The 20,166-nt window shown below is 39.7% G+C and overlaps 1 protein-coding gene across 14 annotated transcripts in view; it reads left to right on the top strand.

Annotated features, from left to right (window-relative positions):
* The window catches only part of Ifih1 (interferon induced with helicase C domain 1), a 48,113-nt gene extending 37,979 nt beyond the window's left edge, over positions 1 to 10,134 (top strand). For 13 of the 14 annotated variants that reach the window (XM_087653827.1, XM_087653820.1, XM_087653823.1 and 10 more), the window contains 6 exons: positions 204 to 463; positions 2,350 to 2,499; positions 4,351 to 4,512; positions 6,858 to 7,048; positions 7,556 to 7,646; positions 7,742 to 10,134. In XM_087653827.1, coding sequence (XP_087509953.1) covers positions 204 to 463; positions 2,350 to 2,499; positions 4,351 to 4,512; positions 6,858 to 7,048; positions 7,556 to 7,646; positions 7,742 to 7,921 — 1,034 coding nt within the window. In that variant the 3' untranslated portion in view covers positions 7,922 to 10,134. 14 annotated transcript variants of the gene reach the window in all.
* The last annotated feature ends 10,032 nt before the right edge of the window (positions 10,135 to 20,166 follow it).

The following is a 20,166-nucleotide window of genomic DNA, read 5'->3' as shown; positions in this document are numbered from 1 at the left end:
TTAGTGTATCATGTAAACTTTGCCAGTGTAATTTTTTTAATTTGCTGACGCCAACTAATTTTATTTTTAATAGTTTTTAAGTTATGTTTTTCTTTCATAAATCGACAGAGACTGGATCTGTGTGCGGCACACGGCAGGGTGTGTGAGTGTGTTTAGCGGGGTAGCTAAACCAAGCTAATAACATGAATAATTATTTTTTAAAGATAACAAGAAAATGTTGAAAAAACTAGCTGAAAACCCAAAGTACGAGAACGAAAAACTCATTAAATTAAGAAACACGATCCTGGAACAGTTCACAAGGTCTGAGGAGTCCTCCCGAGGAATTATTTTCACAAAAACGCGGCAGAGCACCTATGCGCTTTCCCAGTGGATTATGGAGAATGAAAAGTTTGCGGAAGTTGGAGTCAAAGCGCATCACCTGATTGGCGCGGGACACAGCAGCGAGGTCAAGCCCATGACTCAGGTGCAGCCTCCGTTTGTAATCCATTGCTTAAACTTCAACCAGTCTTCTCTCATTGTTTGTAATGGCTCTCAGCTCTTTTACCATCTCACAGACACTTAACAGCCTCTGCTCTTGGCTTTGGTGTATATAGTAGCCAATATGTATGTGGTACCACAAGGCTGATAGTGGCACACGATGAGTTAAGGAAAAAGCTAAAGTGGAATCCCCCTTTTATAAGCAAGCGTACAGAGACTTCTTAAGTTTGGCACCTCTTGTGAAAATCAGTAATTTTTACCTTAACAATATCCTAAAGAAATGTTTACAAAATACAATCCAGCAGAAATTCAAAACTGCTCAGCACGTGTGGATTATAACCAAAACTGTTCAGCCAGTATATGTAAATTGAAGTCTATAAGAATCTGGATTAAAGCCCTGAGTGTTAGGGAGGAGGTTTGAGATGGTTTCTGCTGTTTTATTAGTCTTAAAAATTATTTATTGTGTGTACAGTTTAAAAAAAAAAAGCACACTTCTGAGTGTGGGGAAAAAAAAAGACAACTTGTAAACTATAGAAGTCTTTCAGTTTTCTCCTGGAAGCTAAGTTCCCCTGGAATCTTGCTAGTGGAAAGGATGTTTCAGTTCTGTGGTATTGTTCACACAAGGGGACGGACCAAAACCATTTAGTGTTTGTGTAAGGAAAGGAAACTTGAAATGGCCCACTCTAACACTCAGTTCATGCACACTCCCTTGAGATAGCCAGAATATCCAACGGTGTACTATCACTTCGGACACCATAGCAGACTCATCTGTCCTGATAGCGGTTAGGCAGATACCTGCTCTGAGGGCCAAACACTGGGCCTGCAATTTCGTATTCAAGTACTATTTGAAATTAAGGCACAGGTCTATGTTAAATCCAAGGCATTTTTAACATCGCGCGTGAAGGAGTAGGACAGAGGCTTGCTAAAGAGTTGCCAGGCGTCTTGCTATGGTGTTCTGTCAGAGTGGTAAGCCAAATAAAATCTCGTGTTCCCTTTAAGAAGAAAGGAAAAAGCATGGGGGAGCACACACTTGCTCTGGGTGATGACTTTTACGTAACTTCTAAGGATAAAAGTGTGCACTGCGAGTCACGTAGGCTAGCAGCTTCGATGAGATTCAAGTGGAAATAAAGTACCATATCAGATAGGGTCATATTTCTATATAATTATATTAAGCTTTCAGACTTGACATTAAAAATTCCCCCTGTGATTAAGCTGAAGTCACGCGCTCCTCCACTTTTAATTTATATTGTCTTTCCAGTAGACCTTATGTTAAAGTTAAGCCTTCCTCAAAGTAAAATTAAAGACTAGCTCTGCTCTCTCCCGTTCCAGCTTCCTTTCCTGGACATTTTGACTTTTCCTTGTGCCCTTTCTGAAATATTCCATAGGTTTCTTTCCTGGATGATTGTTAAGATGACCAGCTATAGTATCCATGAGGAATTTTCAGTTTCTCAAATGTGATAGAAAATGTTCAGTTAGTTTTATTCCCTAAATATCACACTCTGACGTTAGTATATTAAAAGGTAAACCCTATTTTAGCTTTGCCAAAGCCTTTTCTCAGCCAGCAACACCTCTCCCTTTCTTCCTTTCAAATCACCCATCAATTTATTTCCTTGGCATAAAGAGCGTTCTCCCCACCTCCAGACTGCAGGATGGAAATATTTTTGTTATTGTGTGGTAATCCCAGATTGGAAATCAAATGTTGTCTCACCATCATGTCTTTGTTCATTGCCAAAAACAGATGGCAGCAAATCCGGGTATGATCTAATCCTCTGATTTACACTGACCAGTTGCAATTTATTATTTCTTCTACTAATTAGAAGATCTGAATGTGTTTAGCATCACAAAATTTAATTTATTAAAATGTTTCCACAGACTGAACAAAAAGAAGTCATTAGTAAATTTCGCACTGGGGAAATAAATCTGCTTATCGCTACTACGGTGGCAGAGGAAGGCCTGGATATCAAAGAATGCAATATCGTTATCCGGTATGGCCTTGTCACGAACGAGATAGCCATGGTCCAGGTATGTACAGAGATCTGTGCCTAGCGTGTTCCTTCTCACCCCTGTGCTCCTATGTGGATTCCTTCCTTTTACTAAAGCTACACAAAGCCTTTTTAGCTGTGCTTCAGGTAAAAAAGACCAGTGCTAAAGAACTGCAAGACACTACTTTTCATATGACTGCTGTCTCTTGGACTCCTTTGTCAACTTCCTGTAATTTAACTAACAACTATTTTGATTGCTATTTCTGTGTCCTGGACATCTTCTGAATGGTCCCTGGCTGCCTGCCCTGACTGCCTTCTAGGTATAACTTTAGCAGAATATCCCCCACCCTCATCTGGGGTGTGGTGAGCATCCTCCTGGATCCCAGTTCAGGAGTGGATCGTGTGGAGCAGAGCTGTCCAAAACATATGTCCAGATTTTCCAAGACCACGCATGATATTGGCCCATCACAAGGGTCAAAAGAGGTCTCCTCAGTCTGAAGATGTCAGTGAGTCCCGAGAGGGATAAGGAATCTGAAACACACTGACCACAAATCCCACTCAGACCTTAGGGAGACCTGCAGCCCTGCTTTCCTCCCGCAGTCAACTTTTCTATATTTTTAATTTTTCATAAAATATGGAGTGGGGTCACTTACAAGTACAAGAAAGAAAGAAAGAAAGAAAGAAAGAAAGAAAGAAAGAAAGAAAGAAGAAGAGAGTGAGAAAGAAAATTCTGTTTCAAACCTCTCTTAACTCAACTATATTAACAAATTTATGAAGATATATGACATTATTCTTAACACGTGAAAGGTTTTTTTTTGTTTGTTTTCAACCTCGGGAGAATGGCAATTTATAGAGGATGAAGTTCATTAAGCAGCCGTCCTACTAGAAAGCAAGATTATTTCACAGAGTGATCTGTAAGTCAGAGACTTAGGACTACAGTATGTGTATAGTTTGCCTTCAGGACAGTACTGTAGTTGATGGTTAAGCTCCTGAGCTAGGTAACCAAAGCTTATACTATTAAAAATGTGTCTGTAGTACCCCCAGTGATTGATCCAGGCTAGTGAGTCCCACCCTTGGTCAGTGCAGTATTCATGCTCCATTGGATGGCCCAGTATGCATGCACAAATGGACGTAACTAAATGAATGGCCTTTAATGGACTTTAAAAATCAGGAAGAGGGAAAGGAAGGTAAATGTATGGAGGCCTGAGAGAAGTTGTTGGGGGCAGATGGGAAGTGGACATTACCATACTTGGTTGTTTACACAAATGAACTTTTTAAAGAACAACAATAAACAAGAGTGATGAGTCTAACTTTCACCCTCTTAAGAGACCTATAGAAATTTGACTCGTTACTGTGTGTATTTTCCCAGAGAAATATAAAGTCCAAAGCAGGCTTCCAGGAACAGTTCTGTTCTGCTCAGTTCTGTTCTGAATCCCTGGTGCCAAGGTCAGAGATGGACCTTGTCCTTATTCATCCTTCCAAATAGATGGCTTTACCCTCCAAGCCACGGCTCAGGGTTTCTGTGGTTTAAGACAGTTGCTCAGGATGCAATGGGACTAAATGGGTGGGTGTGTTATTTTGGCCTCAGAGAGTTGCCAAAATCATTCTAGAACATTGAATTACAGAACATTTAAGACAGACACGCACAGACACACACACACACACACACACACACACACAGAGAGAGAGAGAGAGAGAGAGAGAGAGAGAGAGAGAGAGAGAGAGCGAGAGAGCTTTTAAGTTAAAAAAAATTATCTACAAACCATGGGCAATAACTACCTTTACCAAGATTAGAGAAATATTTGAAGGGCTGGGATACTGAACATAGACTGTCAAACCAGGAGAGCTCATAGCAAGACACAACACTTCCTTTCTTTGTTCACATTCTCAGGCCCGGGGTCGAGCTAGAGCCGATGAGAGCACCTACGTCCTGGTTACCAGCAGTGGCTCGGGAGTTACTGAACGGGAGATTGTTAATGATTTCCGAGAGAAGATGATGTATAAAGCTATTAACCGTGTTCAAAATATGAAACCAGAGGAGTATGCACATAAGGTATTGTTCTTGGCCACCAATGAGTTTAGTTTTCGTCTGAAAATGGCTACATTCGATTGCCGCGGATGTCTGTGTGGCTACTTCTTCAGACAGAAATTACACTGAGTTACCAGCTTCTGTTGGAAGATTTGTTCTTCGTCCAGATTCAAACACAAAGCCCCAAAAATCTGGGGCGGAGGATGTGTGGCAGGAAATGCTGAGGGAATTTTGATCATTGCAGGGAAACCAAACATCTACATTGGTAATACAAATTTCAGATACCCTTTTCCAGAAAGACTTGTGCAACACTCGTTCAGACCTACCTGATAGTTTCTACTTGATCCAATCCATGCCTACAAGCACAGTGTCTTTATTATAGAAATATTTATAAAGCACCTATTGTCTACCAGACTATTTTAAAAACAGAGAATGCAGTGAGAAACATATCATCATACCCTTGCTATGTGAAGTACTGTGTCCAGTGTGTGCTTGCTAAGGACCGGGAGAGACGTATGTTAACTCAAATGTAACAGTGTTGTGTAAAGCACACAGAAAGAAGCACAGTGGAATTAGGAGAGGATTGTGTAGCCAGACTTGGTGGCTCATTGTAGTCTGAGCATTCAAAGAGCTGAGGCAAAAGTGTTAACCCAATGAGTGTGAGGCTATTTTGGACTACATAGTGTGTTCAATGCCAGCCTGAAGTGAGCTATAGAGCGAATCCTATTCCCAAACCCCACGAAACAAAACAAAAACTTAAGGGTAGTAAAGTATAACATAAAAAACAACTATATGGCTACTTTTGAGAAGCTCCATCTATCTAGAGATTGACCCTGAGGATAATTCTGAATGATTAGAACACATGTAATATCTCATATGGCCCTTTCTCGATTTACTAACAGAGCTATTTGAATTGGGTGAAGGAAATTCAGTGGGGGAAAAAAGAATATATTTATACAATATTTCAGGAAACTTTCATACCACTGAAGTAAAGACTGTAACTCTTATAATAGCAAACAATCCATTTAGAAGAAAAATTCACACCCTTGCATATGGGTGTGAATGTTAGTTTCTTAACATTAGAATTGGCTCTACCCTAAATAGAGTTTTAGGGAAGGGATGCTTTCAAATTGTTGTGCAAAGTATATAACCAACTCCAAGGTTTTCTGGCCAGGTTTTCATACAAACATATATTTTAAACCCCCTTAAATATAACGCAAACCAAACATTTTCCACTAAATAATCCTATTATAGATTTATTCCTTCATACATATGACTAAAGGCTCACAAATCAGTGAGGTTCTCATAGAAGTTGGTGTGTTATTACTAAATTGTCTACTTCAGTTCTAGAACAAGCTATAGTTTACAGGTCAAATTTTTCCCATCTGTAGATTAAAACATTGTACTAGTTAGTCTTCCATCCTTTTAATGAAATACCTGAAGTGGGCTGACTACTAATGTAAAGAGGTTCATTAGTTCGACTTGGAGGTAAAGCCATACGGTCTAACAACAACGCAGAAGTCTCTGTGAGGCCACACCCCCTGATCCATTATCCCATTATGGCCGGAATGCATACGGACCTAAACTTCTTTGTGCTCTCTCTGTCCTTACAAAATCACCATAATTCAATCCTGTGGGTTCAACCCATAAATCCTAATCCAAGATAATCTCTTCTCAAGGGTCCCATTTTTAAGCACACAACTACATTAAGTATCATTTCTCTTAATTATGAAGTCTTATTAACACAAGACTGTGAATTCAATTCCTGAGTGAACACAGAGGTGCAGGCCACATTCAGATCTTAAGAAAGGATCCATTTAGGGGCTCCAGGATGGACCATCTTTCTCAGTTTCTCATGAATGAGAGATCTGTCCTCCCAAGAATTCTCAGGCAGATGAAAGAGAATGAAGAACAAGGGAGTGGACCATGTCCACAGCTGCTATGCTCAAAGGCCCCCAGAAAGCATCACTACCTAGTCAGTTACTAAGCAAGCAGCTCCACTCCTCAGGTTTGGAATGTCCTTTTAACAGATTTTAGGCAACCACTGACAAAGCATGAGAGTTGATGCAAAAAGCAAAATCTGTTTTGCATGTCTTCAAACATCAGTTTTACTAAAAAGGTAAAATTATATCAAACATCTAGAGTGTACCCAAACATCCCCCTCGACCTGATCCAGAGGCTTTCTCCCTATCATTCCTTTGTAATTTGACATAGGTAGATTGCTTTAGAAGAGGGAAAACTAAGTTCATCCGGTGCCATTATCTCCTCATCTTCTGGAGCACAATCCACCTGTGATGTGCAATTGTCAGCTCATTTCCTCCCATAAAACTATGATGAAAGTTGAATACTCTGTTCTTTCCTCCACACAGATTTTGGAATTACAAGTGCAAAGTATCTTGGAAAAGAAGATGAAAGTCAAGAGAAGTATTGCGAGGCAGTACAACAGCGATCCATCGTTAATAACACTTCTCTGCAAAAACTGTAGTACGCTGGTCTGCTCAGGAGAAAACATCCACGTAATTGAGAAGATGCATCATGTCAACATGACACCAGAGTTCAAGTGAGTGCCGCAGGGTCCTTGTTTAAAGTCCTTTAGTCGAGGTGAGAACAATGGCCTTGTACATGTTGTGTTACAGATTTTTTTTCCTCATCAAAGCTTTCCCTTTTGTAGTCCCTCAACTGCAATCTCATTTCTTGGGTCTGCTTTGAAAGTTAACTCTCTTGAGATATGGAGTAAACTGTAAGATACAAAGCATTTTCGATGTGAAGTACATAATTTGTGGATGTCTGTATCTGTTCTCGTTCTTTTTTGAATGACTGAATAATTAAAACCACAGCAGACTTCAGAGGAGACCCAGAGACAGTGGTCCCACTTGTGAAGTGCATATGTAGCATGGGGACATCCACCTGAGTTTTCACAAAAATTCTGGGGAGCAGGGCATGAGAAAGAATAAGGTGTCATATAGTCCAACTATGTGGGTCATCGTCAAGTCCAACGCGAACCCATGGCTGCATAATGTCATATTGTCACATATTACTAACACTCCTCCTTTCATAATAATTTTAGGGGACTCTACATTGTGAGAGAGAACAAAGCACTACAAATGAAATTTGCTGATTATCAGACAAATGGAGAGATTATCTGCAAATGTGGCCAAGTGAGTAAACTCCAGTGGCTTCAGTTTTATTTTACCCAAAACGAATGTTCCACTGAATGTTGATTTCTCCTTTCTCTCTTTTTTTCTTTTTCTAGGCTTGGGGAACAATGATGGTGCACAAAGGTTTAGATTTGCCTTGTCTTAAAATAAGGAATTTTGTAGTCAATTTCAAAAATAACTCATCAAAGAAACAGTACAAGAAGTGGGTGGAATTGCCTATCAGATTTCCTGATCTCGATTGCTCAGAGTACTGCTTGTATAGTGATGAAGACTAGCTCTTGAGTCATGAATGTTGTAAAATTGTTGCCAACTCAGCATTGAGTTTGATTTTGATTGACGTTTTCATTAACACCACTGAACTAACTCTAGAATATGTAAATGATGGTTTTGTTTTGCTTTTAGTGATGTAAAGAAATACCACAAAATGCATACATGCTATTGGTTGATAAATGTAATTATTAATCAAAATTGTCAATTTGATGAGTTCTAAATTCACCTGGGTTCAGGGAATACCCAGGAGGGATTGATTGTCTTAAATTAATTAAGGAAGTCCTGTCCACTCTGGGTGGTCCCATTCTCCAGGCTTGGGTCCTGGACTGTATAAAACTGAGAAAACTACGTGAGCCCACATTTGCTCTCATAGCTCTGCTCTTGACTGTGCAATGCAATGTGACAAGCTACCTCAAGCTCCTGTGGTTGTGACTTCCGCACAGTAATGGATTATAACCTCATACCGTGAGCTGCAGTTAAATCATTCCTTCCAAAGTTGTTATGGGCGTTTCATCACAGCAACAGAAGAGTAACTAAAACAGCAGGGGTAAGGGAAACCTACCAACAGTACTCATTACTGCAGTGTTCTACAGAATTATGAAAAGCACTGGAATATAAATGAGAATCCAAGGTACTAATATCAGTCCTGTCACTAATTTTTTTTCAGATTTATTTACTTTATGTGTATGTATGCTTGGCCCACATGCATATACGTGTGCCATACTCATTCCTCGTGCCTCTGGAGGTCTGAGGAAGGTATCAGATCCCCTGAGGTTCGAGTTATGGATGATCGTGAGCTGCTACATGGGTGCTGGGAGTCAAACATGGGTCCCCTGCATGAACAACAAGTGCTCTTAACCACTGAACCATCCCCAAGCTTTTCTGTTGCTAATTTTCACAATCAAATCATCTCATCCTTCTTCTCCAGCCCCACTGTGGTGAAATGTTCATTACACTATCTGCTCTGATTTTATTGAAACATTTTATTTTTTTAAATAAAACTACTCGTGATAGCAGCTGTTTTGTATGCCAAACATTTAGATGTAATTTTCTCACAAGGCTGAAATCAACATTTCAGCCAGACTGTTCTGACCCAGAAGCCTTGAAGGAGGAATCCGTGCTCACTGATAATCCATTTCCTTGCAGCTGTCTGGCTGGGATCTCTGCCTTTTTGCCACATCTCCACCAGGAATTGCTCTCACATCCTAGGAATGCTTTATTCTGTGGCCTCCTCAGGAAGCCCCCACAGACAATACCATGTGTTTCTTCAGGGCCAGCAGTAGAAACTCCCAAAGTTTCTAAGGATTCTCATGTAACTTAACTATAGTAATGGGAACTCAGTGCATTATGCTTCGGATGAGGCATCTTACTGATAGGCAGACTTGATACTTCACCTTGCTTGTCAATTGATAAAAGATCTACAGTTACCTGGGATAACATTGGTAAATGTGATTATTAATCAAAATTGTCAATTTGATGAGTTCTAAATTCACCTGGGTTCAGGGAATACCCATGAGGGATTAGGGTGTCTGGACATGCCTATCCCATGTGGACAGTAGGTCATGCCCACACTCAAAGCAAGGGGATAATTCAGTATATCATGCATGAACTGACATGATTTGGGAAAGAATCTTGGAAGTCACTTTATAATGACTTGTTCGTTTGTTTTTTTGCTATTATAATGTGTATACATTGGCAGTCACATGGACAAACAGGAAGTTTGATGAGGGAAGCAGCCTTACTAAAGTGCGGCACCGAGCAGGTTTGGTCTTGCTTCTTCTGCTTTCTCGTCTGCAAACACAGTACCATCCTGGAATACAACCTAATCACCTCTTACGAAGAAGGGAGTGAAGACAGAATGCTTTTGTAGTTTCGATCTATTAGTTTAATTTCATATTAAGATGTCTTGAACCTTTTATTGATGAGAACTGAGCCTAAATGAATATATTACCCAGAACTCTTGGGAATATAAACAGACAAAAGAAGAATTGATTTCCATAAAATACCTTAAGAATTCCATGTAATTCCTTTAAAGTATTGCCCTATTCTAAAGAATTTTGGAAACTACACAGGAAATCAAATATCTAAGATATCCAAAGAGACTACTGTAGCATATGTATTCTATTTTTGAGGCATCAGCAAATATCAGGGTGTTCTTTTGTTTTGTCAACTATTTTTCTTTATTTCAATAAAAAGTTATTTCTATTTTAAAATTAAAGATGCATATTTCAGATGCTATTAATTTAATACGTAATGATATATGGAAACTTAAACTTTAGTAGAAACATTTCTTTTTAAAATCAATTACAATAAATTATTATCCAACACTATACTATCCTTAATATCTTACCACTGACTAACAGAACACACCCATGACACAAAGTCACGAGTCTGAGATTTAGAGTGTCGCGTCTTAGTTTTTGGTTGTTTGAACGACTTTCGGCAACTTCATACCACATCTCTGTGTTCTCCCGAGTCATCTGTGATTGGTTGGTAAAGGTTTTCCCACTGCCCTAACATTTGAATGGCTTGTGCTTCTTGCTCCATGCCTGTACTTTCTCTCTAACCATAGCCCATGAACATGAAACGACTTCTCAAAAGCCATTAGTACATGCCACAGAATGTATGCAAAGTGGAATGGGCTGTGAGAGAAGTGGGTATTTTCTTCTCTGCAATTCAGTATCAGCCAGAGCCGAAGTACTGCCTTGGAAAAAAGACATTGCAGATGTTGTTTACAATTCAACCAACGGAGCCAAGGAAGAGTCGGAGTCCCTCTTGCCATTGTAGCTTTTAAGATGTGCGAGTCTAAACACACACTTAGGAGAAGAAGATGGGAAGAAAAAATAGATACCTAAATTGCCCCACTTAAAGCACTTCCTGAGTACCAGTGACATCCTGTACCTTACCCAATATGCCTGCTACACTGTCATAGCATTTTCTGGTCACTCTGCTCCTTACTCAAATGCGACGCCATTCTTTGACACTTCTTCAGCGGATATTGTTTATGACTCTTTAAAAACAAAATCCAGATGTCACTTCCCAGAATTCAACTGCATTTACGTTTCTAGAAGAGAGATGGAGAGAGCTTATAGGGAAAGAATTACTCATTCTCCCTCAGCATAAAATACTCACGAAATCTCTAAACAAGAAAGTGAGTCAGAGCAAGAAGCACAAAACAAGACACAGACTTGATGCTGTTCTAAGAATTGTAAGAATTGTGATGTTACTTTGAAACTTTAAAAGTTTGTGCATTTCTTTGCCTTATGCAGACTTGCTAGATACGTCTTTGTTTTCTCGCATAGAATGTGTAATAGGATAAACTCAGATGTGGATCATTACTAGTTTGGGAACTTTGAGACGAAGTCACTTAAACTCTTTGAGGCCAAAGGAACAATGGCTATATTGAAGAGCTGTTACAGACATATAGGCACTGAGTTGAACAATGCCAGCAGTTAGAATGCACAAGAAATAATCAGAAGGCATATTGGAGTCTCCGGACAAGCTGAAATGTCTACAGTCGTCAAAGAACGTGGGAAGAGCATAGATCTGTATTTAGTCTTTAAAATACATGCAGAATTGAAGTCTCTCACATCAACACATAAAGGGCCATCCCAAGAAGGGGTAATAACAAGCATGCTTATTAATGTGCCATTCAGGGTGGCTGAGAGGAGGATTTAGCCTCTATGGGCAAAACACAAAGATCGATGTACACATAAGTATCATTGTATTCATTCAGGGGCTTTCAGACTTAACCAGGTCTATCTAAGAATGATTTTAATTATGATCTGTGTTCACCTCAAGAACTGATAGTAATTCTGTATCACTGATTGAGTGAGAGACTGCATGAGAAAGAGACACTGGATTATTAGTAGTAACATTTGTATAGCACAAATTATAGTTGCTTCCTACTTGTGTCTAAGTCCTTAAACCTTTTCTCAGATTCTCAGATGAACTATGGATCCTTCTCCTAGCCAGGTGAGTCTGATGATCCTTCCTACTCCTCACATCCATTTCAACTTCCAGAACTAGACCCAGAATCCAAGCCAGGACCAAGAATCCAATACAAAATGGTCAGTCCCGAATATATACCCATACAAGCAACATTTTACAGATTTAACAGATTATATTTATATGTTTCTGGACACACACACACATACACACTAATTAATCCTGTGTCCAGTCAACAAATATACTTAATGAATTAGATAAAAGTAAGGTATTTCTACTTAGTGAGTTGCATTTTTAAACACAAAGAATAAAGAATAGGTAAGGATATTTTCTTCATGGTTTTCAGTATTTAAGAATCAATACATATCAGATTAATAATGCAGTAAGAAAGTTTATACTAAAGAGAGATGGAGGAAAAAGAACCATTTTAGGGTTTGGGCTGTTGGAGATGTTCCCCAATGTCCTCAAAGTTGTTAGCATGTTTGAGGGTAGAAATGTCAGTAATCAATGTTGTTAACTAACTGTAGGAATTAATTAATGTAAGAAGCAAAAGATAGTCTGAACACATTCAAGATAGGAGCATTTGAAGGTAGTCTGCTTTGAAGATTTGATAGGTGGTAGATTTATCAGAGTTAGTAATGGGTGGATAAAAGTGTTTTATGAAGGAATATTTCTAGACTTTATTTACCTATGCAAATACCTATACATTAAACCAACTATTAATGAGATTCAACTCTTCTATAAGTAGTTGAGGGGGAAAAAACTAATGGTGATGTGGACTTCTGATGAAACAGGTCAGGATTCTCTGAGTGGAACCTGTAGGTCTCTGTTTTGACCACACCTCTCCTGTTTAAAGAGTACCCTGAGAACAATCCCCTTTGAAGGGCTTTGTATGAAAGAGGAAGAGAGAGGTGGAAAGTTTTAACAATGTGTCCCAAACTTGAGTCATTTTCACACTGAGAAATTAGTCAGGAAGCAACAAAATATTTTAAGCACAGAAGGAAAGAGGTGTCTTGGGAAATGGAGGAGGATGAACACATAAGTGAAGAGGGAGAGGAAGGCTGAACAAAGAAGGCATTTCCCAGTGCATTTGGGAAGCAAAAATGCAAATGTCAAAATGAATGAAGGATAGATCTTAAGGTAGAAATCCGGCAGAAGCTAAGATTAACTCTGCTGCCATCCACTACTAGACTCTCTATAAAGACCTGGAAGCTGGAAGGGAGGCCTGAGGAAATCAGTAAAGACTTTTAAATCCTCTTCCACGAATTCATCAACGGCTCCTCAGAAGCTCAGACTACTGTGGAGAACTGTGATTCAGAAATAGCAAATGTAGAAACAACTATTTAGTAAACACATGCAGGATACTAGGCTGGTTTATGTTATATTTGTGCATGCCAAAATGCTTTCAGAAGATGGATGTAATCACAGGCACGAAGATCATCTCAAAGTAAATTAAAGTCGGCCAGGGATATCTCTCAAAGAAAAATAAAAACAAAACAAATAAGAAACCACAAAAAAACAAACAAAAACTCCAAACCAACCAAACAGGCACACATGCATGCATACATGCACACACACACATGCATGTACACACACACGGGAGGGGGGAATTAATGCTACTGATCAGTTTGGCCCTGGTTGATTCAATGATGTTGAGTCTCTCCCCACATGTGATTACATTTGGAAGAACTCAATATCAACAGACAAGTTAATTAAAAACTCACTTAAATATTTACTTTTGGTGTGCACAGAAAGATGACTACACTTTACACAAATCTTTTAATTCCTCTCTTTTTTTCTTTCAAAAAGAGACATTCTCTGTTCCATGGGCTCTATTTTTTTCTCAAAATTCTTTGAAATTATCTTCATCAAATGAACTGGTGTTATTTTTATTTCCCCGACCGACCCCTTCTTCCCGGCTCCTTTCTAGGGATTCCAAGTGCATACATTTGCCTCTACCTGTTCATTCTCTTGAGCTTTATAGATGATCAAACCATAAGTAGCTTTTCTGAGTTAGAAGTGGGGCTTGGGAAGGAGAGAAAGTTTGTGAATAGTCACATTACAGTATCAGGCTATCCCAAAAGGCAACCAGTGCATTGCCCCTCTGTCTCCAAACACAACCTTTGGAACCCTCTGAAAACACATCCTGGCCCTTTAATTACTATTGGCTTGCAGAAGCTAGTGTTGAAAGTCACTGCAGAATGAGTTTTGCTTCTTGATTCCTGGGGGTTTGCACTATAGGAAACTCCAGCATCCACTGCTCTGATGGCGCCTACCACTGGCAGTGCCTGGCAGTAGGCAGCTCTCCTGGCACCCACTTAAGCGGTTGCTGTGTTCAGTGCTTCTGGTGAGGTATCTGCTGTGACATTTCTCCTAGTACTGTACAGGGCACCTCCCATGAAACCCCAGCAACTTCAGGGCGTCCTCATTATTTAGTGGCTCTCACTACCTTCTCCCAAAACGTCTGAACCTTGGTCTCATGTGTTCTATCAGAGCGGTAATCATTCTCCTGTCTGAAGTTTATACGTCATTTGGCTCTCTTTACCTATTAGTATTATTAGCTATTCTTCCAATCCCGTCCAGAGGTCAGCTTTATTTTTAAATGTTACCTGTTTAAATTAGTGTGCCGTTTCCCCGTCTAGGTTTAGTTTGGACTGTGACAACCATAACTAATAAAGTAAGAGACTTCATTTGGAAGAAGTTATAGGTTTCAAATAGCCAATTACTCTTAAGTGAACACTTTACATTTCACATAGGAAATGACTCAACACATCTGACCGATTAACTGCCCAAATGATTTAGAGAGTAGATAGAATGTACCTTATAACTAGTTTTATTTACTTAATAAAAAACATCATCAAATGTTCAGTGACTGAACCGACAACAAATTTTACTTTATCAGGCCTGTCACCTCTTCACTGCTCCTGTGAGTTAAAACTATGCTGCTGAAGGGCTATAAAAATACAGAGGGTATTGGCTTCTAAAAATATGATTAATGTATAGGCCATCCACATTTCCTGAATATAGCTTAACTGCAAAGCTCTGCCCTCATTGCAATATGAAAATTAGTTAAGGATTTTTCTTTTATTTTTCCAATAAGTATTAATGTTCCTGTTAAGACCATAAAGAAAATAAGAACATACTATCTTATAAAGAATCAAGATAGAATTCTAGTTTTTGGCCTAGAAATCTTCTATGGAGAGTTTACTTAGCCAAGATGGGCCGAGTTTTAAAAGTGAAAGTTTTTCTTCTATAAATTATGCCCATTTGTTGGAATTAAACTATTTAGAATCTTATGACCAAACTTAAACCGATGGTAAAACAATAGTTAAAAAATAAAGTTATTTTTTAAGATAGCCTCTGAATCCATGTTTGTGGATGGGGAGTTCCATAATCTAGTTTTTGCTACATCGTGCAGCCCACAAGGTTTGTGATATCTCCAATGAGAGGACACGCAATGCTTGCTAGGTATGGATAGATGATAGATATGCAGGCAGGTATATATATGAAAAGATGGATAGCTGATATAGACAGATTGACAGCAACATACAGATAAGAATATTGATCGTTAGAGATGCTATCTTTGGTGCTAAATATCAAGAGCAGTTTACCACTATTTAATCTTCTAGTTCAGCTGAAAAAATGACTTTTTCCTATCTTCAAAAATGACAGTGCATCTACAGATGTTTGCTCGACTACTGACAGACACAAAAATGTATCTCCCACTATCTGTCCCACTACCTGTGTCATCTCTCAGGTATTTCAAATGTTTGGAGAGAGAGCAGTGGTATTAAAAGGTGTAATTTCTTCTATATCTTTTTCTTTTTTATGCAATATTGGGCCTTAAACCTAGGCAATATGTTATAGGCAACCTCTGATCTATATCCCCCATTGTCTTGTATTTTTATTTTGATACAGAATTTCACTAAGTTGCCCGGGCTCTCCTTAAACTCACTCTGTAGCATAGACTGTCTTAAATTCTCATTGCTGGGGTTGAGGATTTAGCTCAGTGGTAGAGCGCTTGCCTAGCAAGCGCAAGGCCCTGGATTCGGTCCTCAGCTCCGGAAAAAAAAATTCTCAATGCTAAGCCTACTAAGTGTCTACAAATTTAAGCCAGAGCCACGATGCATAGCTCCTACTACACTTTAGATTTTAATACTAATATTAATTTCAAATTGGTATACAAGCACACCACATCTGTTCCCGGATGCCTGGCTGTTTTTACTATTGTCCAGCGTAACTCTCTGTTTCTATCGAATTAAACCCCAAACAGTGGATTTTTCACTGCTCTAAGAAACCAACTCTGGTGAACACCTATGCTGATTTTCCCTCCTTCCTACTAGCTTTCCTCAGACACCATGTTCTTAACCCTTACACGCTGGAGAACATCCCTTACATATTAACCTTAAACCTGCTTTCTGGATCTTTTATGCATTTTGCTTTCTGCCTCCAACACATATTCATTTCATCCATTCATCAATTCGCTATGTGTCACACACATACATCCAGTCTCCACTGGATTCACTGGCCACAAAATAATTCAAATGTTATGCAGAAAACAAATATAGGTTGAAAGAAAGGAAGCTTAAAAAAAAAGACTAAATGGAGGTGACATTTTCAGGGTGCTCTGCAAAGCCAGATGATTGCCTTAAAAGAGAGAAAGGGGGTATCTCGGGTGAAATCAACAACATGAGCTCAGTCCCAAGTGGAGAAAATGTGCTCTAGTCAAAGAACGGAATGAATAGACCAGAGTGGTTAAGCAGGTCATCTATGAAATACGGCTGCAGCTATGGTGCTGGAGTGAAGGGTTAGCCACAGGAGACCCTCGTGACTACTGTGTAGGGTTGCATTTAAGTCAAAAGTAATCAGAAGCCACTAGGGATTTTCATCAGGGGAGTGGACGGAATTGATTTTCTCTGCAGCTGCTCTGATGAACTAGTAGGAAGGGGTGATATAGATGCAGAGAGAACAGTTAGATGCTATCCGGCTAGTTTACCAGTGTGGATCAGCTTAGAGAAAATGGAACATAAAGAAAGATGGTATTTTGATGGGAGATGTGTTGATACCAGAATACAGAGAATCAAGGAAAATAAAAATCAAGGATTCAAAAAGGACGGACCATCCAATGCATTGCTGCGGTGTTAACCTGTGTGACAAGGTATGGCCATTCAGGTAGGAGCCCAATGGCCTGTTCTTGTGGAGAGGGCAAGGATCCCCAGCAAAGCAAATTCCATGAGCAGAGTAGGTCTTGTGACTTCATGGATCTCAACTTCCCTCTCTCAATAAGGATAGCAACATCCAGTGTTTGGCCCTGGGATCAAGCTGCCTCTGTTTTTAATTAGGACACTTTCGATTATTCTTCAAGTTTTCTGATGTAATTACTTACTTTCATTCCCAAGTCTGTAAAACGCGAAGAAGAGTAATAATGTTTATAGTTCAGGCGTAATCAGATAACAGACAGCACACCCAGGGCAGCCCTGTTGCAAACACCCAGTAAATGTTTATTGCTAGCTGCTGAGAAGTGAATTAGTGAGAGGATCAAATGAGAAAATGCGTGTGGCCTAGAAAACGAAGCCCTTAGGAAATGGGGAAAGCATCTCAAAGGGAAGGCAGAGTCTCTGCCCTAAAGAACTCTTCCATGGGTGTAGTTTTCAATCAAAATGAGCTCTGTTGTGCCTTTATTGGGAATGGTTTAAAAAAATGGCTAAAATGTCTTACATAAAATAGGACCACTTAGAAGTAGCTAGAGAAAGGGGAGGGTTGCTGACAAGGGATTGCGGGGAGGGTGTTTAGACGAGGGTGATGCAACTGACTTGCAGTGAAAGAGCTGACTTGTGGCAATCCCAGCATTGTCTCAAACAGCACTAAATCTGCTTCCGACTATTTGTGTTGGTGGCATTTGGCTTCGGTCGTCAGGGCTGCCAGGCAGGGCAATATGGGAATGATGCAGACATCACACGCATCGAAAAAGAGATACAGGGAACTCTGAATAACAAGTGCTAAACACGCTATACAGTAAGTAGCACAGAGGAAGTAATTAATAAATATGAATTTCCTTTTCTGACTTGAGGTATGAGCCAGTGTCTGTGACCTTGAGGCAAGTTGGTCAAGAGTTCACTAATGAGAAAGTATCAGACAGAAAATGGGCATACAAGAGAGAGTGATCCTAAGTACAGATGTCAGAGTTCAGAAAAACCAGCAATCCGCCAAAAGCTTGAGAAATGCTTCTGGATTAGAAGGAGTAAACAATTTAAGTAATACCATATACATTAAGCGTTCCATTTATATTAATTTAATACAGTTTCAAGAGTGGATTATGGTAGGAAGTGTGTTCTAAATGGGAAAGACAGAAGAAGAAAGACTAACATATTTTACACGTCTATTGGAATGCCATGCTGTGTCTGCATTTGATGGAGTGCCACACTGTGTCTGGGCTTGCCATACTGTCTGGACAATATGATGTCATTCTAGTTTCTTAAGCAAGGAAATGACATGTTTTAGGAAAAGAAAATGACATGTTTTGGAAAAGATGACCTACAAGGAGTTAACAGGCTAAATCATAGATTGAAGCAGGGTGGTGGTGGGGTGGGGGGAGTGGACTTGGAAAGAAAAAGCTTAAGAAAGGAGTTGGAAGCAATCATCCTGGCTGAGGTAACAGAAATCTGGACTTGGTCATTGGCAGTGGGAGTGGAAGGAAAAAGTGGTTCTGGATGCTTCTGTAATAAAATCACTAGCTAAGAAAAATACTGCTGGCACGAAATTGATGGCAATATATGAAATAAATACAAAAGTGCAGCACAGTTGGCAACAGAAACAAATACAAGCAATTTATTTGCATTACCTTATTTTTGCCCTAAATGTGACTCATGGCTCTGTTTGGCTGTCATCTGCTGCCACAAGCCCTTGCATTGCTGGCATATGGAATCACTATTTCATTGCTCCCGAGAACTGGTTCAATGAGCGATGGCTGCTTCCTACCCCAGGCACACTGATGCCTGGCTTACGGTTCATAGGCTTCTCTTGTCTCAAGAGAAAGGTTTAAAGTGAGTCAGAGTCTGTCTTAAGTTGTCAATGAGGTCAAGCCATTGGCTTCGGAAGAACGCTGCTCTCCTGGAGGAGTCGCCAGTGGATGGTGGCTGCTTCCTGTGCTCACCTACAATTTAGCAATGGGAGGAAATGAGCTACAGCTTCCTGACATGGAGCAGAAAGCAGAAAGGCAGCAGGCAGTGAGGTAGAAATCCCTCACTGGTAAATAATCACAGTCTTGCCTTGTTCTTTGACTTAGAATCCCCCAGAACTATGTGCTGGAGGATACATTCCTATCGCATGGACTACCCAATGTGTCCTGTTTTGTTATGGCAGCGGAAGCTGACTGATGCAGTCTCTCAACAGTCAAGGAAAGAGTTTGAGGCTAACATTTGGATACTCCAGAAGAAAAGTTCCTGGATATCTCTAAAAGATAGATAGATAGATAGATAGATAGATAGATAGATAGATAGATAGATAATTTATAAATATACATTTGATATATATTAAAGTACATTAAACTGTTGTTTGAGATAATGGTAGTGTGAAGACTTTTGGGTTTGGGGGTGAGGGCATAAGGATATAGCTTGGTGGTAGGACACCTGCTTAGTAACCATGAGATCCTGGCGTTGATCCCTTATGCTGAGAAAAAGAGAGATTGGAGATGGGGAGAAAAGGGAAGAGAAGGCAGAGGATGAAGAGGAGAAGGACAAGGACGGAGTAAGAGAAGGAAGAAGAGGAGGCAAAAGATGAAGAAGGAGGAGGAAGAGAAAGGAGGAAGAAGAGGCAGAAGGAGGAGGAGAAGGAGGCAAAGAAACTCTCTAGACCAAGTTTATAATTATCCGATAGCCACATTTTAAAGTTAAAGAGACAAAAAATATTCACAAAACTTGTTTATTGAACTCTCTAGCCATACTATTAAGATGAAAATTATGAAGACAATGTGTCTTGTTTTATTTTTTGCGAGTTTTCAAAAGCCGATCCGTATTTTCCAGAAGACTGTACTGCAAGCGATCAGCCATGTGTGCCTGATGACCACGCAATGGATGCTGCAGTTCTAGACACCACTTTTTTAAAAGAAAAATATAGCCAGAGTTTGGCTTAAATGGGAAGTTCCCAATTCACTCCTCGAAGGTTATTTAACTCCAAAGTCTTTCATTTTTCTCTTCCTTTTAGCTTTCCTCCATTCCAGTTGTACACACACACACACACACACACACACACACACACACACACACACACTCTAAATAATGGTTTGTAATAGATGGCGTGAGTC

The sequence above is a fragment of the Rattus norvegicus genome, chromosome 3 (genome assembly GCF_021556685.1).
Source record: "Rattus norvegicus strain SHRSP/BbbUtx chromosome 3, alternate assembly SHRSP_T2T, whole genome shotgun sequence".
Lineage (NCBI taxonomy): Eukaryota > Metazoa > Chordata > Mammalia > Rodentia > Muridae > Rattus > Rattus norvegicus.
This window is presented reverse-complemented; position numbering and strand designations above follow the sequence as displayed.